General features: G+C 39.6%; 3 protein-coding genes across 6 annotated transcripts in view; 1 reads left to right on the top strand and 2 right to left on the bottom strand.

Moving 5' to 3' along the window:
* rhbdf1a (rhomboid 5 homolog 1a (Drosophila)) overlaps positions 1-14,143 on the top strand; it is a 31,155-nt gene extending 17,012 nt beyond the window's left edge. Inside the window, exons 2-19 of one of the 3 annotated variants that reach the window (XM_032586846.1) lie at positions 3,413-3,557; positions 3,690-3,829; positions 4,382-4,486; positions 5,568-5,781; positions 6,782-6,988; positions 7,480-7,602; positions 7,714-7,877; positions 8,521-8,772; positions 8,873-8,984; positions 9,072-9,146; positions 9,250-9,411; positions 9,492-9,595; positions 9,697-9,760; positions 10,734-10,828; positions 10,904-10,979; positions 11,068-11,168; positions 12,895-13,048; positions 13,120-14,143. In XM_032586846.1, the coding sequence (XP_032442737.1) occupies positions 3,441-3,557; positions 3,690-3,829; positions 4,382-4,486; positions 5,568-5,781; positions 6,782-6,988; positions 7,480-7,602; positions 7,714-7,877; positions 8,521-8,772; positions 8,873-8,984; positions 9,072-9,146; positions 9,250-9,411; positions 9,492-9,595; positions 9,697-9,760; positions 10,734-10,828; positions 10,904-10,979; positions 11,068-11,168; positions 12,895-13,048; positions 13,120-13,539 (2,685 nt within the window). In that variant the 5' untranslated portion in view covers positions 3,413-3,440 and the 3' untranslated portion in view covers positions 13,540-14,143. Of the gene's footprint in view, positions 1-3,412; positions 3,558-3,689; positions 3,830-4,378; positions 4,487-5,567; positions 5,782-6,781; positions 6,989-7,479; positions 7,603-7,713; positions 7,878-8,520; positions 8,773-8,872; positions 8,985-9,071; positions 9,147-9,249; positions 9,412-9,491; positions 9,596-9,696; positions 9,761-10,733; positions 10,829-10,903; positions 10,980-11,067; positions 11,169-12,894; positions 13,049-13,119 lie in introns of all 3 variants that reach the window. The other 2 variants (XM_032586845.1, XM_032586847.1) reach the window with 2 other exon arrangements.
* aanat2 (arylalkylamine N-acetyltransferase 2) lies at positions 14,010-15,728 on the bottom strand. The gene is made up of 3 exons (XM_032586854.1): positions 15,267-15,728; positions 14,880-15,034; positions 14,010-14,784 (listed from the first exon to the last, which is right to left on the bottom strand). The coding sequence occupies exons 1-3, from the start codon at positions 15,472-15,474 to the stop codon at positions 14,479-14,481; spliced, it is 669 nt and encodes a 222-aa protein (XP_032442745.1). The 5' UTR covers positions 15,475-15,728; the 3' UTR covers positions 14,010-14,478.
* Positions 15,729-18,773: 3,045 nt separating this feature from the next.
* Positions 18,774-24,962, bottom strand: mgrn1b (mahogunin, ring finger 1b). 2 transcript variants are annotated; one of them, XM_032587709.1, is made up of 17 exons: positions 24,625-24,962; positions 23,883-24,001; positions 23,686-23,774; positions 23,469-23,615; positions 23,123-23,240; positions 22,955-23,021; positions 22,816-22,859; positions 22,685-22,732; positions 22,431-22,499; positions 22,183-22,342; positions 21,988-22,097; positions 21,693-21,907; positions 21,413-21,524; positions 21,291-21,336; positions 21,101-21,205; positions 20,655-20,700; positions 18,774-20,418 (listed from the first exon to the last, which is right to left on the bottom strand). In XM_032587709.1, the coding sequence occupies exons 1-16, from the start codon at positions 24,710-24,712 to the stop codon at positions 20,660-20,662; spliced, it is 1,578 nt and encodes a 525-aa protein (XP_032443600.1). In that variant the 5' UTR covers positions 24,713-24,962; the 3' UTR covers positions 18,774-20,418; positions 20,655-20,659. The 2 variants fall into 2 exon arrangements, with proteins under 2 accessions (XP_032443600.1, XP_032443599.1); XM_032587708.1 differs by lacking the exon at positions 20,655-20,700 and having other exon boundaries at positions 24,625-24,961.
* Positions 24,963-26,745: the final 1,783 nt, after the last annotated feature.

Raw genomic sequence — 26,745 nt, 5'->3', positions numbered from 1 at the left:
TTTCAAACTTACAGCTAGATAACATTCTCCATCCGGGAAGAGCTAATCCTTCAGCCTGGATATTTGCCAACAATTGAGTTGTGCCTTTCCCCCCCCAAGGATATATGCTGCTGAAGGACTTCCTGACTGTAATATCAGATTTTTCTCAGACGGAGAGCAGCCTTGAATTCATCCTTCTCCCGGCTTCCATTTTTAATTTTTAACAGGACAAAAAAAAAAAAAAGCAAGGACAGCTCTCTTAGCCACGCTCACATTTAAGCAATGTCTACGCCAACTGTTCCAGCTAAACTCCTCCTCAGACACGAGCTGCAGGCCAATGCCAGTTTTACGGCCATGTTGACTTTGGAAGATGACGAGAGAAAAAGACAGAGACAGACTTCCAAGGCTTTTGGCTTTACTACTTGGAGAATGTTGGAGGGTTTACCTTGGGCTGTGACCAAATGTTCCTAGTGGTCAGCAGACTTCTGGAAGAACAAAACAATAGCTGCTTGTTTATAGTAATGTTTCAGCAACTAGGTTTTCTGGCATGTTTCATAATATCTTTTTCCAGTTATTTTATTTTATTTTTTTGCTTCTGTATGAAAACAGTGCTGCAACTTATATGGTGGATGTTGAGCAACTTAGAGGCTTTTTGTGCTGTCAAGATTTTTCAGCTGGCTTCTTACTTTTTGTATTTAGTGTCGGATATGTAGCGTGTAAGATTGCAGAAAAAGCCAAGTAACCTTCATAGTGTCATTACCTCTAAATGTTTAAGTATGCACAATATAGGAGATGCAAGAGTTGGATGAAAAAGGGTTAAAGCAGTTCTTTTAGGTTCCTTCATTCTCTGGATGGGAAAAAAAATGTCATGAACACACCATCATCTGCAAACGGATGGAGACCAAGACAACTGGCTTGCTTGTAAATTAATTCCCAGCCTGTTTATTTCTCTAACCTTCAAGTAGAGATGCTCCCTCTGACCTGCTTCACATCAGGGGTCCTGTTGTTTATACCAATGGCATAAGTAATTAAATTCCAGTTAAATTTGCCTGGAGCAAGATGGGGGCTGTTGTCCTAACAGCAAGTCTGTTGAGGCTCAGATAATGGTATCATATTTGCATTTCCCTAATGTTGGTACCCTGATGGATTTTAAAGATAAAGTGTTTGATGCATCTTTACTGGATTCACACATTTACTGGATTTTTTTTTTTCTACATTCTTCATCTTGTGGCATTTAGCGATAGACTCTGCTGGTATGAGATTTTCACGGTATGATAACCTTTAGTTAAATAAGTTCACAGAAAAAAAATGTGTGACATGATGTAATTGCTTTGATTGACTGCTGCAAACAATGTTGACTAATACAGGTCTAATACTGGTACATCTATAATACTTATTTATGTTATTTTTGATTTATGTACTTGTTCTTAATAAAAAATGGAGAATAAATCCCCACTAAATCTATCACTTTTTAAATGCCAATTTTTCTTTTGTGTTTTGCTTTTTGCATATTTATAACAAACTAATACTAGCTGATTAAGTAGTCGGGTCTCTGCAAACCCTTGCAAAAAATTTAACTGCTAATTGCAGCGTGTGTGCCCAAAGTATGAGCGTTCATTCTTCAGATGCATCTACTTGCCCCTGAGCCACATGTGAGAACACTGTATGGGTTTCTGGATAATTTGCTAAAGAGGGGAAAAAATGCATGTAAGCGGTACCAAATGTGTATCCTGTAGGAAGGTGCATTGCCGCCACATCATCCACTGCTATTGCCAAAAATAATTACCACAATGATAGAATATTTTCAGTCAAACCAGAGGAAACATAATCTAAAGTACAACAATAATTAAAGCACAAAAAGCCAGGCTTGTTTCGTGAGGTCATGGCCGAACATTTGGAACACAGTGCCCAATTCACTTGCGTCACAAAATTGAGTCCTTCGTTTTATTTATGCACTTTGTGAAGTCTTTCATGCCGAGAACAGTGGATTAGTGTGACTGCTGGTCTGGTATGTGCCATAACTAAGTGAGATTATACTACTGGAAGACGAAATTAGTGCCCATTTCTGCTCCCGGATCAACAATCAAATTCTGTCTTAAACATAGCAGGTTGAGCCTCTTCTTCTGTCAGATCTTCATTGTATTTAATTAAATAATCCTTAAATTAAACTGCTTGATGGTTGTTTTCCCTATTCACCAGACCGCTTTCCTAACCCTGGTGGTAGTTTTCCACTTTTCTTCAGTCAGCTTTTGGAGAAAGATACCAGATTAGCAGAACAGAGCGCAAAGCCACTGAGGGTCATTCATCATTTAGGATAAAATTCTAATACCTGCGCGAGGTTAAGCATTCCAGTGACACCAGAAAAAGATTAATTTGCAGAATAGCTTAATCTTTGCTTTGTTCTTTTAATGACTTTGTTGCATTTAGAACTTTTTGTCTGCCGGAATATTGTAATAATAGACTTTGTACAGTTATTTTTGTTCTATAAGCTTGAAATTGAATTTTGGTTGCAATTACTCGGACCGCGGTTTACTTTCACATGCTGGTTTTGACCCCTGCTGACCTGTGTGAGGTTTTCCTTCCGCCGCTGCTGAGAGTCACAGACAACATTTCCCATCATGACATGGACTAAAACAGAAGCCTGTGGTGCAGTAAAATGCCAATCTGAAACAGATGTTGTTTCAAAATGCCATGGAAGTGGGGGTTTTTTTCTTCTTCTTTTTCCAAAGAGTAACAATGCAAGTAAGAGGGTGATCTGGTGTAGGGAGTGAAAAACACTGTTACCATGGCTCTGTCAGTGTCCCAGTAATTAATAATCATTTAGGATTTTCACATTCATTTGGTTTCAGCTACGTAACTGCGATTTTAGGCATTTGCAACAAATAGAAAAAAAGGATGTTTTAGCAGGAATGCAAACCAGATCAGAATGAGAAAAATGCGAATGCAGGAAATGACAGGGAGAGGTGAGGCTAGATGGTGGGGTGGTAAAATTACAAAGCTGCAGCCGCTAGCAGACGGCCTGATGCTGACGTTTGTTGCGCGCCTTCTGGTCTTTGGGCCTCATCATGAGAATGCGTACACAGTCATTAGGCTCTGATAGATGTGTGCTGATATGCTTTAAACCACTAAAAGGGATTAAGATTGATGTGAAGTGAGAATTAAAGGATTATATTTAAGGCTGCAAGTTTCCTTCTCCTTCAACAACAACAAAAACATAATAATAATATTATTTTTGTACTTCTCTATTAGGTTTTGAGGAAGCAGCAATCAACTATAGGATATCAGTTTGCTCACCGGTCAGAGGAAAAATGTGATTATTAAAATAGAGCATTCTGCTAGGATCCTATATTTTAATGGTAACATTTCACTGTGAATTTAGTGTTTTTACTCACCTTTCCATCTGTCTTTTTTTCTTTTTTTTAAATCCCAATAGCTGGCAGGTCTGGAGCGGGATAGCAAGCATGGCTGAACCACGGCGGGAAAGCACCAGCAGTCTGCAAAGGAAGAAACCTCCCTGGCTCCGACTGGACATTCCCACGGCTCAGATGTCACTAGACGAGCCTCCGACTTTTGTTCAGGTTCTCCCTCTCTCTCTCTGTCTCTCTCTTTTCCAGTCGCTAAATGCCTCTCTCAGTATTTATCACACTTGTCATTTGCTGTACGGCATGATTTGTGTTTGCGCTTCTATGATGTATCTTTTCCTTGTGTAGCCGGTGAGGCGGCAGGGGTTCCTTCGCAGTATCAGCATGCCGGTGGAGACTTCTCACCTCCAGTCTCCGCCGCGCGACATCTTTGACACCCGGCGGCCAGTATTACAACGCCAGTCATCCATTACTCAGACCATAAAGAGGTAGGAGAAGGCGATAAGATGGATCTAGATATATTTTATCATACCTCATTGGTATGAATACAAAAAACAATATCTTTGCCTTAATATTACAAAATTTTGCATGGATGTCGTGCAGAGTATTAGACTCCAGAGTATGTTTTTGCTTTATATCATTATCAAATGCAATATTTATGAGCAAATATTTATTATAAGATACAGTAGAGGTATTATTTCCCTTTTGCCCTGTAGACTTGTAATACAGCAAATTTTCATAACTTTTGCAGTGTTTCTACTTTCTCTTTTTTCTAATTTTCCAAACACTTGGTGATTAACATCTTAATGCAATCTGACTTATAATATCTCACTAATACTGCAAACCTAAGCAATAAACATCTTGACCGCACTTCTTGCTTTGCTCTCTTTGCATGAAGATGGGCTATAGCACTCCCAAGGTGCATTTGTTTGTTTGTTTGTTTTTTTCCTTTGTCACTTTTATCTTCTCTCCACCTTTCCTCTGTCCCCTCCTGCCATCTTGCCGTCACCTTCCCGCCCTGTCCTGGCTGGTCACAGCAGCAGGAGAGTGCACTTTGAGCGGATTAACACTGTCCCCGTTAAGGGGCAGCGGGCTGCACGCCACAGCGTCAGGAAACACCACTCTCTCTCCAGAACTCTGCTCAGGTACGACGAGAACGGCCTCACGCAGGCTTCACTAGGATGAATCTGTGTGCTGACGATGGGTAAATGAGAAGGCGGACTATTTCTTTTGTTTTTTTTAAGTCATGAGATGTTGCATGCCCTCTTTGTAGAAAATCTACATCACAAGATGGAATTGTTTTTCTTTCAGTCAGTCAGAGCTCCCTCTTAGTCAGGTTTTTTTTGTTTTTTGAATGAGTCACATAGTGAAACCAAAAGCTGTTCCTCTTCCTCTTCCAGGAGCCACAGTAATGACTCGTGCCGGTAGTTGGAATGGTCCCTGATTTCCCTACAGATATGCTTCAGAAGAATCCACTCTGTTTTAGCTTTGTAATGATGGTTGTTGATGAACCAGAGCTTGATAATTGGGGTGCCAACTCATAATGGGCCCTTCAGAGTTTCTCTGTTAGATAAGACGTTTTCGTTGCCAAGCCTTATCATTCGCAAAGAAAAGACGCTTTTCGACTGTTGTTCTCCTAGAACTGAGGGTTAAACAATAGATAAAAGCTTGAGTGACGTAACATTTACTGTGCAGCTTGTAATCATTGAAGAGGGATGGCTAGCTCTGCCCTGCTTTCCTTTGAAGAATGTTTTAACTTCCACTTCCTGGCCTCGGGGAGCAGTAACTTTGTTTGTTCTGGTGCTTATTAGGCCTCTGCAGCAACAGACTGAATGTGTGTGTCTAATTTTAATGTGTGAATGTCCATAATGGAAAAATGCACTCCGATATTAGGTTTAAACTCTAATTGGATTGGTGGCATTTAAGCATAGGTGTGTCGGTATTTAATCACTTTTTTTGTTATCCATATGCGCGGGGGTGAGAGAGTGTGTGTAACTGTACAAGCAACATGCCTAGACTTGTTCCCTCTACTCTGCCCACTACTTGTACTATCCAGTGCACCTTTTCTACACTCTGGGAAGTGTTATTTTCCTAGGGTGTTGCATGCTCTCCTGACTCACTTCCACATGTGCAAGCCTCCTACGAGGATCATCAGCAATTTGCTCTGAATGTCTCTGACGTGAGTTTGAAGATCTCACCTGAAAAGCTTCTGCTTTCTGGGGTTAGGGGAACAGCAGACTGGTTTGGAGTTAGTAAAGACGGCGACGCCACACAGAAATGGCAGAGGAAAAGTCTTCGGCACTGCAGCCTCCGCTATGGGAAGCTAAAACCGCAGGTGATCCGGGAGATGGACCTGCCGAGCCAGGACAACATCTCCTTGACCAGCACTGAGACCCCACCTCCCCTCTACGTGCCGTCCTCGCAGCATGGAATGCAAAAGGTGTTTTTTGGCTTTTTCTAAAATCTGCTTCATTAATTAAATGAAAAGTGGAGGACAGCTTTAGCAATTCTGTATTTCAACATGACAATTTTCTGTTTTATTTTTAATCTGTCAAAATTGCTCATATGTACAACACATTGCAACAGAAAGTTCTCATTTTCAATTCTTACCTTTTTTACAATTTATAACTCGAAGGTTTTTGTTAGTTCATGTTTTTTGATATTTGACAGCTGCAATTTATTGAACGTAATCACCACTCTTAGATGATTTTCAACCAGCTAAGAGTGGTAAAAATTCACAAAACTATTTTATTCACATGAACATTCTGACTTTGTAAAACATATCTCAATAAAAACCATCTATTTTAGAGAAGAATATTCTGGAACCACTCAATCATTAGCATTTTTAAAACTAATACGTGCACAACTCTGTTCATTTAAATGAGTCTGATTTTTTTTAAAAACTGCACTTTCCAAGCTGTTTAAAATATGGACCCAACAAGAGAGCTGCCATTTGAAATAATGTAACAATTTAAAACAAAAATGTGGATAATAACACATTCCTGACTGGATCAGCGGAGTATTAAATCCTAATCATGTATTGACAAAAAACTCATGGTGGTAAAAAACAATGCAGGAAACAAAATTACATTCGTACCAGGTTGAAGAATATGTTGCTTTTTTATTAATAAAGTCCTCAACGAATTCAAGCTGCTGTCTTCAAAGAATGCAGCTTGAAAAGTAATTAAATAATTTCTATTTTTTGGTCATTCCTGCACATTTTGTTTGAAGTATTTGTTTGTCTCCATTTCTTTTTTTCCTTTGTCTCATCTGGAAAAAGAACCCACGTTTTTTTTTAACTGATAAATTTAAGATTTTGAATCATACCTCTTTCTTTTTACGATTGTTTTCTACAAAAACAAACAAACAAAAAAAAACATGTGACTAAGTAGACTCCTTTTTTTAATATTCCATAACCAAACCTTTGGTTGGTTTTGCAGATCGTGGACCCATTGGCACGTGGAAGAGCCTTTCGAATGGTGGAGGAGGTTGATGGCTACAGCGTGCCTCCAACCCCAATCACGCCCGGAGCCGCTTCACTTTGCTCTTTCACCAGCTCCCGCTCGGGTCTCAACCGGCTACCTCGGCGGCGCAAGAGGGAATCGGTGGCCAAGATGAGCTTCAGGGCTGCAGCTGCACTGGTCAAGGTGAAAGAGCAAACAGAGCAGGATGAAATTAAACCACTAAATTCAGCTTTTTTTTTATTGTATTGATTTTGTTGCAAATACATAGGGGTGCACCCATTGCAGTTTTCTGGCCGATCACCGATTACCGATTCTTTAAAAGACCTAACTTACCGATTTTGATTTAGGCCTATACAATTTTTTTGCCTGAAATGTTGCTAAATATAGCAAGAAAGTTGCTGAATTGGCAACAATGGGGTGACTATTATTAACTGTAAATGTGCAGACATGACCTGGTCGGCCGGTTTGTCAGTCACACCTCTCTCACGGGAGAAAAGAAAAGCACAATGGTTGATTTTTATACCTTTGCCGAGGTTGATAACATCGGTGGATAAGATCGGCTTCACATGTAAAACTTGGCCAATCACTTATCTCCCAAAATTAAGGAAATCGGCACCGATAAATCAGTGCACCCCTAAATATGCATGTTGAACTTTGTGTCTTAATCTTTGTAGGGGCGTTCGTTAAGAGAGAGCACTCTAAAACGGGCGCAAAGGCGAAGCTTCACTCCCGCCAGTTTCATGGAGGAAGACGTGGTCGACTTTCCTGATGAACTGGACACCTCCTTCTTTGCTAGAGTGAGCATAATTTGAATTAATTTCTTTCCAGCACTGAATATAGACCTAATTCTAAAAATATAATTTCTTCTAAAATTCTATGCCGCTTTTCACCTCAACGTTTGTTTTTAGGACATCCTGATGCACGAAGAGTTGTCCACATATGCAGATGAGGTCTTTGAGTCTCCATCTGAGATGGCCATCAAAGAGGCAGAGCCCGGCACCAAGAAGGATGAAATGGAGCTGACAGGCAGTGCCTTGGATAAGACTGAGCTTGAGAGAAGTCACCTCATGCTGTGAGTGAAGATGTCATTAGTATAGTCAGTTTTAGCGATTAATTTTGTGTAAAAATGATCTGACTCCAAGGGGTTTTCAGTAAGAACTAGTTGGAACCGCAATTTTAACAAAAATACATATAACATGAAATACAGCTGTGTTCAAAATAACTTCTTAAAGACATCACTTGCTATGTGCTGACACGCATGCTGCTCATTTTGAGTAATTGAAACATTCAAAATAATAGCAGTTCTGATTAAAATGCGTCACCGTGAAAATCTGAACAAAATAGGTCACTGGAGAAGTGAAAACACTGAAGAACTGACTGATGTTGAGTTATGCCTAATATTGTTTATTACTTTCTGGAAAGTAATAACACATTAGATAAATATTTATTCATGGTTTGTCTTTATAACAGAATGTGCTCCCAGTGCATTCAAGTATATGGATGTAAAAAATGTTATAAAGATTTTCAACTTCATTCCTTTTTTTTAGACAAACTGCTATTTTAAACTGTATATAGATTGTGTTTTAATAAGGTAGTTTAATAGGTTATTTTAATTAACTGCCAATGAATAGGAAGCAGATAAAGGCTTTAATTGTATTAATCCCTAATCCCATACCACTTGCTGTTTTTTAATAATCTCATTTCTTCTCCTCCAGGCCTCTGGAAAGAGGATGGCGTAAAGCCAAAGAAGGAACCCCAGGACCACCAAAGGTGCCCTTGCGTCAGGAGGTGGTGAGCGTTCACGGACAGCGGCGTGGACAGCGCATCGTCGTGCCGGTCAAGAAGCTTTTTGCTCGTGAAAAGAGGCCATATGGGCTGGGCATGGTGGGAAAGCTGACAAACCGCACTTACCGCAAACGCATTGACAGCTACGTGAAGAGACAGATCGAGGATATGGACGACCACAGGTGCAGCGCCTCCGTCCCACCTTTTTGCTGCTTCCCTCAGTGGGTGACGGTTTTGGATAAACTCCACCCTGTCTTTACACATGCTTTGTGTCTCTTTCAGGCCTTTTTTCACATACTGGATCACCTTTGTTCATTTACTCATCACTATATTGGCTGTATGTATATATGGTATTGCACCAGTGGGCTTCTCTCAGCATGAAACTGTTGATTCTGTGAGTCCTGCTCATGACCTCAATAAGCATTTTTACTCACACAGTTTCACCCCAATGCTGATCCTGTTCTGTTTAATTTTGATTTAGGTTTTAAGAAACAAAGGAGTCTATGAAAATGTCAAGTTTGTACAGCAGGAGAACTTCTGGATCGGGCCTGGTTCTGTAAGTAACCCTTCCTTCTTCCTAATGTTTTTGTTAAACTGACACATTTCTGCATGCAGGTGTTGGATGTTTTATTTTTTATCTTCATGTGATCCACGTTTAGGAATCCCTGATCCATTTAGGGGCCAAATATTCTCCATGCATGCGACAAGATGAGCAGGTGCACAATCTTATCAGGGAAAAGAAAGCTGTTGAACGCAACTCCGCGTGCTGCGTTCGGAACGATCGCTCTGGCTGTGTTCAGACTTCAGAGGAGGAATGCTCGGTCCGTTTAAAAACATTAAACCTACCCATCTGCTAAGAAACGCTGTGGACGGTTCTGATCCTGTGTTTGCGTCTGTGCAGAGTACTCTAGCTGAGTGGGTGAAGTGGCCGAATCCAATATTCAGCACTCCACAGTTCAATGGTAAAGACAGGCAGTATGGCTCAGTGTGTCATCAGGATCCCGGGTAGGAAACTCGATGAGCCCTTGTTTCATAGCGACATCGTGTGCTTATAGTAGATGAAGCATTTTATGCATCTGTTGTATACGATTTCTCTTTGACTGCAGGATATGTCTGGAGCCGGCCTCGGTGTCTCCACATGAATGGCCCGATGACATAACAAAGTGGCCTGTGAGTAATTTGAAGCCTCCATCCCAATGTGATTTTGATCCTTATTACAATAAACCTTCACTTTTTAAAGTGGCACTTAATTCACAGTAAAAACAAATCATTAATCAAGGCCGGACTTAGGAGGGCGTGGGCCCCTGGGCTTGAGCCAAGGTGCGGGCCCTACTTAATCATCATTATACAGTTATATATATATATATATATATATATATATATATATATATATATATATATATATATATATATATATATATATATATATCCAGTTTTGCCAGAACAAATCAGACATTTTTTCAACAATACCGCCAAAATCCTCTTAGCCAGTGATAAAATTAAGGCATTCTAACCTTATTCATTCACAAAAATACAACGCATCTTTTGGGGCCCCTGAAGTGCCGAGGCCCCGGGCTGCAGCCCCGGTAAGCCCATGATAAAATCCAGGCTTGTCATTAATTAAATATTAATTATTTGCATATATTGTCTTTATTCATTTGAGGCTACATTACTGATGGGGGAAAAAATCAAGTATTTGAAATCCTGCAAAAAATAAATAAATAAATTGTCCAAATTAATTGGAGACATTATTTCTCACCATCCAATTAAACAGCTTTTTTTTAAAAATTTATTTCTCTTATTACCCTCAAGGTAATAAGTATATTTTGATGAAATGTGCTGCAGTCTCATAGATTCAAATCCAAAAGAAAATGAAATTATTGCAAGAATTTGCTTCAATAAATCTCCCTAACCTTTTTCTCCTTTTTGTTCAACTCAAAACAAAGTTCATTAAAGGACACACTGTTTGAGATGTATACAAACCAAAATAAAAGTAACAATTTTTCATTTTGATGCATTCAGTGGAGAGGGAAAAACCATTAAATCTTTGACCAGATCTAATCAAACAAATATTTTAACTAGAGGTCCAGTTTGGAATAACCCAACTCATTTCTCAGTGGTTGTTCTGTTCTGTTTTTGTTAGATTTGTACCAGGTACAACACAGGGAACCATACCAACCTGCCTCACATAGACTGCACCATCACAGGCCGACCCTGCTGCATCGGAACCAAAGGGAGGTGAGAAACATTCGGACCAATAACACAAACCAGAGGAACTTTTTCACTTACTGACCGCTGCGGTTTTGCTTCAAGGTGTGAAATCACATCCAGGGAATATTGTGACTTCATGAAGGGCTACTTCCACGAGGAGGCTACTCTTTGCTCGCAAGTAAGCAGCTGTGCACATCACATGTTTCAAATCCATGTTTTTTATTAATCACTGGGGGATTCTATTGAACATGCTATCCTTTTTTCAGGTGCATTGCATGGATGATGTCTGTGGATTGTTGCCTTTCCTCAACCCAGAGATTCCAGATCAGTTTTATAGGCTCTGGCTTTCTCTTTTCCTGCATGCTGGGTGAGTCACACATGTTGGCGCAATCTTTCAAAAATATTCCGGGATTTTCCTGGCGTGAAACATTACCTGGGAATGGATTTAACTGGACTGTGTAAAGGCACATTTCAAGCTTTTATGTTGTTTTTCTTAATGTTTGATCGTAGCAGTGGGGTATCAAAGATTAAAATAATTGTAAAATGTGCAGAATATAATAGAATGTCTTTCCTATCTTTGTTAAAGTGAAAGTGTTGCTCTGGCAGTGTATTAAAGACAAAAACAAATTAAAATAGTTTGCACCCACATGAAGGATATTAATGCACGTAATGTGTTCAAGGAGCTCAACTCAGGCGTAAGCCGTCGCAGTTTAGTTAAATTAAAATCACAACAGAATATCTGCTTCTACCTGTTGTATAACATTTGTTCACACATGTGGTGAGGAGGAATTTTATTAAAAGATGATAATCTGATTTCATATTCTGCACGAGGAAATTGACTCTGTCTCTTTCCTTAGGTGGAGCATAAACAAGGCATAGCCATATCAAAAGGCAGGAGAGATTATTAGTGGATGTACTAGTTTCTTCCATACCGTTGCTTGTATAATCACCCATACTCCATGAATTTTTTTTTACATGTTATAACTGTAAACTATTTAAATGTATTAACTGAATTTTTCTGGTTGATCCACACAAAGCATGACGTAATTGTGATGGTTTTCAAAATGTTTTACGAAAAACAAAAGCTCTAACTGATTTTCTTCCAGGATTTTTCTGCATTTAGCTTAATCAAGTATCATGTGTCCCTGCTGAGTAAAAGCATTCCCGCAGCATAATACTGCCGCCATCATTCCAGGTTTGATGCTAGGTTTCCTTTTTGCATAAAGTTAGATTTTGGTCTTATTTGAACCAAACAATTTCTTCCCAACATGATTTCTTATTGTGTTTTTTACTAAAACAATAGCTTACTTTTTGCCACTCTGCCATATTTTTTTAATGTACAGCTGATGACTGGCATGTTTCCCCTGAGCTTTTTTCCTCAGTCTTCATGATGCCGTTTATTCACTGTTGTTATCTAACGAACCTCTGAGGCCTTCCCAGAACAGCTTTCGACTAAGTGACAGACCAGTACCAAGTAGTGCTCGTCTGTGAATTGGAAAGAAAATCAGTTGACAATAAAATTTCCAATAAAAGTCATTACAGTTTGTGGTTGAAATGTGACATTTGGCGAAGTTCGAACCATATGAATACTTGTGCTAGAAGAACTGATACCCTAAATAAATAATCTTTCAGTATAATAGATCTGGTTTCTGAACTGAAGGGAACAACATAAGGGAAGGAAACTTGTTGTAAACTAAAACGGCTGTTGTTGAGATTCCTCTGTTTATATGTTACACTCCATCTGTTTGCCATATGCCAAAAATATGTGGTTTGATCCAACTGCTCGCTCGCAATAGTATTCTGTTTTGGCATTATCGTGCTAGCTGCAGTCTAAAGCTGTCAGTCAGGCAGAGCAAAGACCTCCCACTTACAGACACCCCACAGTTAAGAAGCTTAGCATCTTCTGTTATTTCTCTCCTGGATAATTAACAAAGTGGCCTCGCTGCGTGAACTCATTAAGCTTCCCTGAGATGGAGAGTGATTTTTGCAGCAGCACTTCTTCTAGCGCTAAAGGATTATCTTCTCAACACGTGCGGCTTTGTGGAATTTCCATCCCTCACGCGCTTTACTTTTGTCTGCGTCTGTCCTCCCAGAATCCTCCATTGCATGGTGTCGGTGGCTTTCCAGATGACCATCCTGAGAGACCTGGAGAAACTGGCTGGCTGGCTGCGCATCTCAATCATTTACATCCTCAGTGGGATCACCGGGAACCTGGCCTCGGCTATCTTCTTACCCTATAGAGCAGAGGTAGCAAAGCTTCTAGTTTGTAGTTTGTTGTTCATCTTGTGTTTTCTAATTCTTCTCTCGCCTTGTCTCAGGTGGGTCCCGCTGGCTCTCAGTTTGGGATCCTGGCCTGCCTGTTTGTGGAGCTCTTCCAGAGCTGGCAGATCCTGGCCCAGCCGTGGAGGGCCTTCATCAAGCTGCTGTGCGTGGTGCTCTTCCTCTTTGCCTTCGGGCTACTGCCCTGGATCGACAACTTCGCCCACATCTGTGGCTTCATCTCCGGCTTCTTCCTGTCCTTCGCCTTCCTGCCCTACATCAGCTTTGGCCGCATGGACCTGTACCGCAAACGCTGCCAGATCATCGTCTTCCTGCTGGTGTTTGTCGGTCTGTTTTCTGGCCTCGTGGTGCTCTTCTACGTCTACCCCATCAAGTGCGACTGGTGCGAACTGATCACCTGCATCCCCTTCACGGACAAATTCTGCGAGAAGTACGACCTCAACGCCCACCTTCATTGAAGTGCGAGCAACGAAGCATGAAGGCATCAGGTCAATCGTTGTGGACTGATCGAGAGGGAGGGGAACATTTCCTCTTTCTCTGTGAACTAAAAGATTATTGTTGTGTTCTTTTACTCTGTCATTATGAATACCTATACTCTTCATCATATGGATTTCCTTTACGTTCCCATTCACAATCATTGTCAGTGCTTTTATTGTCCAGTGAAACAAAGCTAAGGCACTTCAAAAACCCATCAAAGCACCTGGTTTCCCTTTACTTGAGAGGAAGTAATTGGAGAAGCCAAGGCGCTGGTACAGGCTGAAGGATCATATTCAACATTCGCCACAATTATTCAGGCAACCTCAGAACCAGAAGCAGGGACAAAAAATATATATACCTTTGGTGCCTTGTTGATAAATGTACCAACTACTGCCATATTTTTTGTTACATTATGCTGAGCACTCGAATGTTTCCTTTTGTTTATTGCTTCTCGAGAAGTGATTATTGTTTTGAACATGGCGGCGTTTTAGCCGCCCATCTATCCTCATGTAACTGAAATGGTAAAAAGAAAAAAGACAAAAAATGACTCTTAATTAATAAAAAATGTGTGCTACTTTTTCTTAACGCCTGCTGGATGTTGTGTAGTTTATTAAAATCAAACAATGAAACACAACGTTTCTAAAGATTGTGTTGTAATTTAATCAGTTTTTAGGTGTGTTTCTAACAAAGGCCTCCTCACTCGCCACAAACTACAGTGTGATAAATTGAGATAAAAGCTGATGTGCTACTCATGACGAAGAATATGATGTTTATCGGTAAAAAGCAACAATTTGCCATCTGAATCCACTGTCAGTCCACTCTGTCCACGCAAACCTCAATTCTTTCTCGTTGGGTTAGGTGTGGAGTCCAGTCCAATAGTGCACGGGGTTTGTTACATTGAGTCCAGTGAACGCAGCCAACTAGCAGCCGCTGTTCCGTCGTGCGTACACCTGCCCGTTCAGCATGTACTCCATCTCCTGGAACTGCATGTTGGACACGGAGATTTCTGAGGGCCCTTTCTCCTTGAAGCCGGCCTTTAGGTAGAAGGGCACCAGGAAGTCCTCGCAGATGAGCAACGCTCTGCGGAGGCCCGGCATGCACCGCAGGTACTGCAGGTAGCGCCACAGCAGGATGGATCCCTTGCCTTGCTGTCGACAGTGACGGTGCACCGACAGCACGTGGATGTGCACTGTAGGCGTGTCTGGAACGTGTTGGGTCATGGCCTCCTGGATTAGAAAGATTAGATTTCCATCATTGATGAGTTGCAAAAATAAATATTTTTTGTATAGAAATGTTTTTTTTTTTGTTATTTTTTTAATACCTGTGAAAGCCTTTCCTTGTGCCAGCCGGAGCCAATGATGAAGGCTACCAACTGTCCCTCCTCAAACCAACCCAGAGACAGCTCAGGGCACTGACCCAGAAAATTAAGCACCTCGTCCAGCGTGAGTGGGCACTCGCCAGAGACGGACACAAATGCTGCGAGGCATTTCAGACACTGATTATTATCATCAAGGAGGCAATTAAGATGAAAGGATAGAAAATATGACGTTCTCTCATGTTTAATCTGCTGACACACATCTAGTTTTTCCCCACAGTGTTGAAATTAGACAATTCCAGCATGTTTTACAAATACATAATCTAAAAAAATGACCTTTTTTGGCCATATTTGCAAGCATTCTGTTTACGAATATTAAAAGCACAGACTTACCTTCTTTTTCTATTTCGAACACGCTGATTGCATCCTGTGGAGTGAGATTTCTGAACTCGCTGGCGGGGAGCGTGTGTCGTCTCTGCTGCCGAGGGGTGACCACTCTGACCGGTGTCTTCAGGAAGAAGGGCTTCAGGAAAGGCGAACCGCTCACCTGCTTTGTCATGTTACCCTCGTGAAGAGCAGCTTCACAATTATGTACTATCATTAATTTACTAATATAGTTTAAACGATGGCCAAATGTCTGATCTTGGTCTGTCCCACACCTTCGTCTGTAATCGCCTAACTTCTCTGAGCAAGATGCTGACCTTTGTGCCTCCTCTGCCGTCCGCTCCTCCTCTTCCTCTTCTTCTTTGAGTCTGATCTGATAATGCAAAGTAGTCGTCTCAAAGAAGGGGAGCTGCCTCTGCACGTGCCTCCAGTCTCTAATAAATCCCCGGATTCTAAATCAGACATATGCTTGATACCTTGGATCTGGATTAAAAAGCTAAAACTAGATACTGGAATAGTTAAAGCAATAAACTGTTAATCTTCTACATGTGTTTAAAAGGAACTGCTTTATCTGGAGTGTTTCTAGAATTTATTGTAAGTGGATAATAATTTTTAAACATTTACAACTGGGAAACCCTGATTGGGATTATTACATTATATTAAATGAACAGTATGTTGACATTTTTAATATGCAGTAGTGATAAGCAGTGATTGAATCTTGAAAATCTCGAAATTGCTTTTTCTCCTTAACATGCCACTGAACAGGGGAGATGCATCAAAAATGTTTATCAAATTTTTTAGCACAGGAAAACAGGAACGCCTATATTTTCTTAAACTTAGTTGTATAAACTGGAAAATGTTGCAGAAGTCGTCTAACTTCTGGCAGCTATGAACAGGTGTTTCAGCCCAGGTTGTTTGTGTTGAAACAGGCTTTTTTGTGTCAACGCTCGCTTCTCTTTGGGATTAAGGTCCAGGGATTGGGCTAGTTGCTCCACAACGCTAATCTTGTTGAAGCTAAACCAAGATGTCGCTCGCTTTTTGGAGGGTTTGTGGTCATTTTTTTGGTAAAACACCTATTTCATGGGCATTTCCTTTTTGTTTGAGGATGATTTCCTGAAGTATTCTGAGGTGTATTGTGGCTTGAATCAGGTGTTTGGGGATCCTTGGTCCAACTTACTTGACCCAGAAAGATCAATTTTGCTTTCATCAGTCCCTAAAGTGTTGCACCACTTCCATTTAGGAAATGTTCTTTGGAACATTGTAACCTCCTCACCACATACGTTTTTCAGCAGTGGGACTTTGTTGTGACTGTCTGCTGAAAGTTTGGCTTCACATTGGTGCCTTTCAACTGCCAAATTTGCTCTGTGACTGTCGGTGTTTCCAGGTAACTGGGCCTTCGTTGATCACCCAGGAACTGATCATTGGCTGTATTTTTTACCATTTTGACTGTTCTCTGATCTAATTGAACAGTTTCCATTTGAAGGCATTTTAACTGATTTCAAATGGACTGACTTTCTGCATTTCTTTGTTTTTGTTGTCTAATCAGCTTGTTATTCTACGAATGCTGATTTCCTGACCTATAACATTTATTTTTTCATAGAAAAAAATCATTATAACTACGATGAACATTTCTCGCCTTCACCTTTAAAATATTGATGCTTATTTAATGTCTGTTTTCTTACAGAACTGGTGAAATCACCGATTATATTGCTTGTTTTGAACATGTGTTTATCAATTAATGAGTCAATTATGTAGATCCTCGAAATATGTGTCATGCAGGGTCACAAGGTTTTCTATTTATTTACTACATTCATTTGAAATTAATAATATTATTTCTGCTAAAAACAGTGACAAATTTGGTCAGGTGATGTTGGACTATAATTATTTGAACACATCAGAATATGCTACATCAGTTGTGTATTTCAGAGTGGGCATGAGGGGAACATGACGCTGCTGAATGTTTGGATACACACGTTTCTAGAGATTAAGGGCATGTGGGCTAATTTGCTGGTACACAAAGAGGTGGGAGATTTGTGTGGATTGCTGTCGGATTGATTTCATGCTTTGAAGAGATTTACCAAGGGCTAATTAAATGGGAAGACACTTGTTTTTACCAGCCTGAGGTGCACCTCAGACCCGTACATACGATTGACAGCCTAAAATTGTAAAGCAGCTCCTGAACTCACTCTAAGTTCAAAACAATAATGTTGATGTTTCAGGATAACCTCTGTTCTTTTGTCTTGCGGAAACTAAGCTATAGCCTTTTAACTTGCTGAGTTTAGGGTGCTGAAGTATGTTTGAATCTTTTGTGAAGGCAAAATAAAAAAAAACTTCTTTGGATTTCAGCACTATAAACTCATCATGACTGGTTAACCTCAGATTTTGTATATACAGTTTAACATCCAAGTCTCCATAGCTCAGAGTGTAACAGAAACTAATTTCCTTCTGTACATATGATCATACAAACACAATGCTCTTTTTAGGTTCATGATGATTTGAAACACTTTAAAGCACAAAGTGACTGAACAATCTGAACTTTACACTTATTTGCAAATAAAATATCTTATTGAAAGGATAAAAACAATTGTTAGACTACATATTTTTTATTTCAAAATATTATAAAGCTTTTTTTAGGTAGTTTGTATACCTTTTAAAGTATAATACAAAAGTTTCATATGATTTCATGGAAGATGTTTCAAAAGTGTTTAAACTTAGAAAACGGAGTCAGGAAAAAGCTGGAAGGATGGATGAATAAACGTGTGATCAAAAAAGGATGGTTTGAAGGATGAGTAATGAACAGATGGATGGACAGACACACAGAGTATACTTTAACCCAATGAATCAGGGGACAGATGTCTGTTAATTAAAACAGGATTATCTGTATGTTCTTTTTCCATACTTATTAATACATGTGAAGCACTTCATACCAGCATATTATGGCTATAGCATTGCATATGTTCAGTACATACATTGTAATATCAGCATTGAGGCCAGCCTGTTTTAGTAACCACATATAAAGATATGCACCTCTTCTTATGATGCCTGAATCTTGTGAAGTGAGATTTTATCATTCATAAAATCTCACTTCATAGAACTGATCCAAAAAAAATTTTTACAGCTTATTAAAGCAATTTTCATAAGTCATTTTACATCATCTATTGTTTGTGCTTTTGATACCTTAGCTTGTACACAGAATTTTTGATTTGATATACTGTACTTCTGTTTAGTTTTATTTGTACCCCAACATTACCTTCCCCCTTTAATTAAAATAAAAATATTTTTTTAACATAAGACTTGCATACCTTTATCTTGCTGCATTTACACAGCTTCTTTGACAATAGCAAAGAGCCTTTATAAAAGTCCATAATTCACATGAAAGCAGTTTAATTGCACTGAATAAAATTCAGAGGAAGCTGTGCCTGTATGAATGTTTGGTACTCCCTTTTTTATAGGCTTAAAGCGACCAACTTGAGTAATCTTAAATAGAAATGATGTGGAGACACAGAAAACATCTGCCTTGTTTTGGTATTGAATCTTTTATTTATTGTTATACACATGCCGCTATACACACAAAGAGAGAAGGGTACAGGATTTTACATAGAGCCAAACACCACCTACTGTGGGGTTATCCTGGATACCAGGGCAACAGTGGTCAGAACAGGAAGGCACAGTGTCAAGTTGAAATGGCACAGAAGAGGATAAAAGACAAAAGAAACGGTTAAAAGCAGCACGAGGTGAGAGCGTCTACTAATTCACATGCAAATGCAAGCCCAATTAATAAAATGCAAACATTTCAGATGTGCTCCTTCTGGTAACACATACACAAAAGTACTCAGAAGTACTTATAATAAATGCATAATTAATACTTGGATTTCACAAAGAAAAGCAACAATTCAACTTAGGATTACTTAATGACAATAACTTTTTTTTTCCTGTTGCATGAAGTTTGAAAGAGAAATTAAAGGTTCTGTACATTAGCGCCCTAAAACCTCTGTGCAGTGGAGCAGTTGTATATTGTAGCATTTGTAAGAATGTTGCAAGAAGCAGGCAGCCATATAAATTCAAGGCACATAGATCTAAAACGCATGATGCTACACGTACTGGACCAAGGAAACTAAAGCTGCTGCTGCCACACCAACACGTGACTCCTTGTTTTGCAGCGACATCATAAGCTAACACTTGGGTTGCCACAAAAAGACTCTACCGCTATCAGCCATATCAATGACGGGTAAGCTTGCCTTACTATTGGCTGTTTGTTCGAGGCTTTAACTACGTCTGAATTAGCCTGTAGCTATTTAAAAAAATGTGCATTTTACCAGAATCTATTTTTGTACTTTAAACATTATATTTTATACATATATAATAAGCAAGAATAGATTTTGAAGTACACATAATTCTTAATTGTATCACATTATCTGAAAAGTAAACCAACATGCTTAGGATGAAATACAACAAAAAAAACTTCATCATATTCTTTCTCTAAAAGTACTGGATGAACTATTTTGTTGGAGTGCAAAAAAATCAATCAGAAACGGAGACAAAAACAAAAAGTAAAGCTTTCCCGACAAATTAAATCATCTTGGATCAATAATGTTCTGTGTTTCTGATCATTCCAAAACGATTAATACAAACTGCACTTAGAGCTTCTTCTCAAATTAGTGTTAGGATGGTTAGCTTGTAGTTAACTGTGCTTGAAAGCACCACCAAGACAGGTAGTGGAAATCTCTGGAATCTACATTACAAAAATCACTAATCTGTCCAAGACACACAACTGAACACTATGGATGTTAATGAAATGTTTTTTTCAAAGATGAAAACTGAAATATACCAGTCATTGAAAATGAGAGCAAAAACAACTTCGCCTCAGGTCGGTGTTCTCCTTCGAGCCGATGGAATGAACAGTCCTTCGTAATCCTCTCATTTTCTTTAAAGCCTCATATCAACAATCATTAAAACAGAAGCTCAGAGGTGGGCGGGGGGGCTTTTTGGAGGCCTTGTGTGAAAGTGACGAAGGGACAGGATTGTTGTAGTGAGGCAGAGCCGAGTCAGAGTCAGTTGAAATGTTCATCTTCCATATGAAGGCTGCTTGTGGGACACAGGAGAGGCTGGCTGGAGCAGTTTGTGCTCTGACTTTTTAGACTTTCCGTCGAGTCTGACGAACCTGCGACGGAAGACGTGGAAACGTTAAAAGCAAAATCTCCTGTTATACTTTCATAAGGTGCAGCAAAGCACAACACACCGCATTTAAAACATGCTTACAGCAGCAAATCCGACATATTTTTCTAGCTATAATAGACTTCAGTGAATGTAATCACAGAGAACCACATTTGGTGGGAATAGGTGGAGTCCCCTCTCCCAGTACAACCAGAAGCATAGCAGACAGGAAAGCCTACATACCGAAGTTATTCCTCCATACCAATGGAGCAGGAATCAGGACCTAGAGCTGCAAAGGGGGTGAGGAGGAACACAGAGGTAGGATGGTAGGAAATAGAAGAGGAGTGTTAGGAAACATGCAGAGGTGAGAGCACACAGGTTAGATGCAAAGCACATAGAGAACACAGCCTCAAAGTGTTTAGTTTAAGATCCTGATCTGGGGAGCCAGAATAAAAAAGGTAAAGCCTTATAGAGTAAAAAGTGAGCAAGATGCAGGAGATTGTGTTTTAATGATGGCACTCTGATTTTCTCAGAAGTCCCATCAGAGTAAGCTTTTGTCAAGCATATTTTAAAAAAATTTTAAAAAATGAAATCACTTTCATTTCTGTGCGTCTTTCCGACAAAACATTCTCAACCAATTAATTAAACAAAATATGAAAAATCTTCCTGCTCCACAGAAGGTTTCTCACCAGGCAAAGACAGATCCCCCGCTGGGTCGCTTTCTGCTTTGGTCAAGCTGCAGTGCTCACTGCTGCAGTCCTGCAGGATGTCTCCTCCAGGCGGCATTCTGTCCTCTGGATCACACACAATGTCAAACATGCTACAGTGTCTCTTTTCGCTGACGGCCAAATGCAAAAACAAGAAGAAGAAAAAACTAACCGTCGTCTGGAGAAAGGGATTCCGCCACATCCTCGGTGGCTGTAGCCTGGAAGAAAAGGAGACAAGAGTGGGTGTAAAGCACAGATAAAATTTAAAATAATAATAAAAAAGAGGCATATTACATCTGTGGGAGCGGGGCTGCTGGAGAGTAGTGTGTGTGGCTGCGCGTCAGACATCTCAGACAGCTTCTCTTCATCCTCCTCCTGGATGGGAGAGGATGGCGATCTCAGGGTGCTGGAAGAAAGATGATAATAATTAGACCAAGGCCTAATGAAATAAAATTAAAAAAACACTTTAGTTGCGTGACTACACTTTCCTTTGAGGAGTGAAAGCATAAAACCATTTTCTGTCTTGATCACTGGCCAAGTTCTGTCCCTGAGGACATTCGCGCAGCAATATTACCTGTCAGGTGACTTGCTGACTTTTCCTTTCTGAAGATTTCCGTCACTTAAATGCTCCGGAGAGCTCAGCTGCCGGCTGTCCCCTCCCAGACTCCCGGAGAAGTTGATTTCGTCATACAGCGGCGCAGAAGGGATGGGGGGAGACACCGACCGCAGACCGTTCAGCGCCTCCAGCAGGGAGATGGGTTCGAAACCAGGCGGGACCGAGTCGGAGCTCTGCAACACAGTTACAGATGGTAAAAGAGGGAGATCCTTGTCAAAGAATAAAAATAAAAAAAACAATAAATAACACCTACTGAGTGCTCATCATGGTCCATAGTTTGAGCCAGAACAGGACTGAAGGACACAGGAGAGAGAGCTCCAGGTTTCTTCCTCACGGCTCTTATCTGCAGCAAGGCTCTAAAGGCTGAGTAAATGTAAAAACACTTATTATAAATTATTGGGCATTATTAAACACAAACTGATCTGGTTTAGAAAGCAACGCCTCCTACGCAGCCTGCAGATGGGACAGTTGTTGGCCTGATAGCGCAGAGTGTCTGCGCAGGAGTTGCAGAGACACAGGTGTCTGCAAGGCAGGATGAGTGTGTCTCTCAGGTCAGACAGACAGACGACACACTCATTGCTGTTGTCGCTGTTCTCATCGTCAGATGGCTGAGAGGAAAGAAAGAAGAAAGTAATCAAACAAAGCAGAGGTTTTTCAGCACCATGACTGCCGCACACAAAATGTTTCCACGGATACCTTGGTCTCTTGGTTGTTTTTGTTCTCAATCCCGTAGATTTCCTGGAGGAGGTAGCTGACACGGTCCACCTAGGCAACACAAGCAGAAGAAATCTGATGGTTCTGGCTACGGAGACGTGCCACAAAGGATTCGCTGCCTTAAACATCTCAAAAATTGAGTTTCTGAGAAACAGAGCTTTGGGTTTTTAATAATTTAAACTAGCTTTCCACTCATATTCTGACTTATTAATGTAAAATAATAATGTTAAACGTACGATTTGCTTCTGCTTCAGAGGCTTGACGGAGAAACTGCCATCAACATGCTGTAAGACAAAAAAAACCTTTTAGCTCACATGAAAGCTCCACTCACTTTTCTCATATGTATGTTTTTTGGTTTTACACCTACTCTTTCAAATGCTGCCAAAAGCACATGAGCATGTCCAAGACAATCTAGAAAAATAACCAAATAAGGCGTAATTAGCAACTAAAACATTTGGTGTTGATAGACCAGAACAGATCAGCTTTACAAAGCCTTGATGACCCACCATCTCCTTCATCGACCACAGCTTGGATTACCATAGGAAACACTCCTCGGTCCAAATCAAAGTTTAGCTGCAAAACAACATTTTGCACACGTTAACTGAAGCAGTTGGCACATTAAAGAAAAAGCATCTTTATGTGAAGTGGGATCGTGTCGCAAACTCCAAACCTACATCTTCCTCTTTCCACTCGCTGAAATCTATTTTGAAGGACGGCATGGAGAACTGCTGGCTCACCCCACGCTTGTAGTGCACTGTCTCAGAGACCATGGTTGGATCTTTTGGGCTGTACCTGCACACACAACATCATCTCATAAAATGTCTTTCCAGAGTAAACACCCCCCGCCCATTATAGTGGGTGGGGGGTGTTTAAAAATCCACCTATGAATAAATGTATAAATGATGTTAGGTAGAATTTGACATCATCATAAATAAATAGTCAAAACATTTTTTTTCAGGTTCTTGCTGTTAGTTTTAGACAATGTTATGTGAATTAAAAGTTATACGATGTAATTCCTACATAGCCATCCCATTGGAGAACTCCTCAAACGCCTGGCAGTAGAGCGTTATGGCGACCCTGGCATCAGCATCAAAGGTAAACTCCACGCCGTACTGGACCTTGGGTTTCCCCCCATCCTCCACCGAAGTGTCCGAGTCGTCTTTGTACCTAGACACGAGTGGTTTGACGGTCATTAACAGAAAATCTGTTCTCATGTTGGGATTCTTATAATCCTTACCTCACTAAACGGAGAGAGTCCTTCCGTATGTTAACCAGACTCCTCAAGGTTTTCACTGGTTCATGGGGTGCAGGTGTCACATATGGAAACTAGAAAAATAACCGCAAAATGAACGTTTAAATCGAATTACTGACAACTACTAAAGTCTTATAAAGACACAATCCTGAAATCAGATTTAAACAAATGTGAGATCTTACCTGCACTGGCCTATTTCCAAGAAAATTCAGGTCCATGTTTTCCCCAAAGAGGTAGCCCTCTGGATGTGGAGTATCAAATTTCTCTCCTCCCATGAAGAAATGACTGGCAAAGTAATTCCCTGGAGAAGAAAAAGAAAAACTAATAACTAAATTACTGCCAATATGACAAGAAAGCATTGTTCTTAACAGGATAAAAAGGCTAATAAATTCTGATACTGCACAGGTGGAGGTACAGTAAAGAGAACAATATTTAACTTTTTCGCACCTGTACACAAAACAGCTACTTAAAACAGCACCTTATGATTTAACAGAGAAAATAAAAATGTTATACAATTTTAAAAAGTTTGTTAAATTTAACATCAAAATACTGAGTCCCCTTAGTTTTAACATGATCATTTTCATTTGCTTAATTATTTTAGGTCAAGTAATGGCACATATAACAATAAATGTAATCATTACAACGTGACCTGACGGCTTCACTGTAGGCTAGGTGGTTTTACCGTAACACACCTCGGTCATTTACTTTCAACACGTGATATCGTGTCAGAAAACATTAACTTGTTTCCAGGATGGCACGTCCAATATAAAAAAAACTGTCGTTATGTATGTATATAGCTGAGAATCAACCGTGTAAAAGACGCTACGAAACCGAAGGATCAGAAAACGTATCCATTTTCCCAGAGTTTCTTTACCAAAAAGAAAAAAAGTCGTGTTTACTAATGAGAAACTGCAAATCAATTACCAGATTTCGGGGGAAATCGATAGGCCGAATTTGCCTGGATATCGATGTCTTCAACACCAGCAATCCTACGACTCAGGATGGACCCCATCTTCCTCTTAGCTACAGTTAGCTGCTAGCTAACGGTACGACGGAAGCTCGGATTAGCTGTGACTCGAGCCAAGACAGGTGTCCAGACGAATAAAACATCCACCAAAATGAAAAGCTGTCGTCAATTCGGCATTTCTCACGATATGTTTTGTTGGTGACGGAGTTGAGAAAATGAAAAAAAGCTAAGGGCGAGCTATTGTTGTTGCCACCGACGTAACGACGTAGTAGGCACTCGATCTGATTGGCTGTCTGGCAGCTAGTTCAGGAAGAGAGAGCGTTCGCTTTGTTACAAGGAACCAGCCGGTGTTCTGACTGTTTATGCTACCTCTTCCGATTTTCCTACCGTAGCACGGATAGATGTCCATCGGTTGGCGCTACGCGTCTAAAAGTTCTACCTTCATGTTTACGAACCGAAAACTATAGCGGACTGTGTTAATGTTAAATATTATCATTGTATAGCAATCTTTGAGTGACGAGACTGAAGTGGAAGTTTAGGAGTTCCGCTTAGCACAGCGCTGGAACAGTTTATATACACGACAAAACCACAAAAATATCACTTCCTTCATAAGAATATCCTATCCATTAGTGTGACTTTATATTTTCAAAGCTTAACATGGAATGACATGGAATGAACAATAAAGTTTAGTAAAATAACATTTTCTTTATCTTTGATTAATTTTTGGTAATATAAGTCAACAGATCTTAATTAAATGTTCAGCTTGGATTTAATTTAAATGCAAACCATGAGCTTCTTGTCATTTTGATGTTTATGAACTAAATAAAATGTATTTACTGGTCAGAATCCAGAACTGTTCAGATCATTACCAACTTCAACTGTGATGATCTCTGCAGAAACAGAGACGCTTCAGTGGAACCACCAGTCAGATTTACTTTTCTGTCAAAAAAATCATCCAGTTTCAACCATATTTATTATCTTTCAAGTCCCTTACGTAACTGTGAACCATTTACTTAAAGAAAGTTGTAAAATTGCAAAATAAAAACAGAATTTTCCTCCACTTTTCAATTTTCTCTAATGTGTTTTGAAGAAAAAAAAATCAACTTAAAATAACACTAAAGCTGAAATGATAATGTGCAGTGGTTGCATAAAACAACAGGTGTTGCTGGTGTGTTTTCAGAGAAGAAAAGCAACACATGGAAAACATTTAAAACCCATTACCTTAGAGTCGTAAACTGTCATGTAACAGAAGCATTCTGATTGCTGGTTCAATACAAACACAAGTTTCAGACAAAATAGGACGATTTCTGAATTAAAAGCTCCCTTTCCATCAATTTCCCGCAGGTAAATCTGTAAATGTAACCATGAAAAGCCAAATAACAAACACATATGATATTTTAAAACTCAAAATGCACATTTCACTTAACGACGACCCAGAAGAAGAGCTGTTGAATATAGTCATTTTCAACGATGAGATTATCTTATTCATTTTTGCAACATTTTTCTGTTGGATAATAAATTAAGGGACAAAAAAAATAAATAAAAAATCTGAAGCGCATGGGAATCGGTCTTAAAATATACGTTTAAATGTAGTTAAACATAAAGGTGAAAGTAAAACATTTTATATTTAAAATGACTCTACAAATACCTGACATAATATTGTAGTTCCCCAGTTAGAAGATAAAAATAAGTAAACAGCACATGATTCAGACAAACCCTTTTACAGATATCAAAATAACTTAAACACAACTTGTTTTGCTCAAAATAGCTAAAAAGTAAAATTTTCTATGTTTAATTAATTAATATGACTATAATAAATATCTGACACTAAACACACTAAACACACATTTTTCCAATTTAGTTTTAAAGCAGGTGGATCTTATTTACACAATGGTTCTGTTTCAAGATTATTTATTTATTTAGATTTGCAATAGCTGATTTGATATTGCGCTTCTCATGGAATACCACTAGAGGGCTCTAACGCTGGTCTCACTGCCTAGAATCTTCTGGCAAACACCGTTAATGTCGCTTCTTGCCTTTTTAATGATTTGTATTAAAGCTTATGTTTTACGTATTCG

The sequence above is a fragment of the Xiphophorus hellerii genome, chromosome 16, assembly GCF_003331165.1.
Source record: "Xiphophorus hellerii strain 12219 chromosome 16, Xiphophorus_hellerii-4.1, whole genome shotgun sequence".
NCBI classification, from domain to species: domain Eukaryota; kingdom Metazoa; phylum Chordata; class Actinopteri; order Cyprinodontiformes; family Poeciliidae; genus Xiphophorus; species Xiphophorus hellerii.
This window is presented reverse-complemented; position numbering and strand designations above follow the sequence as displayed.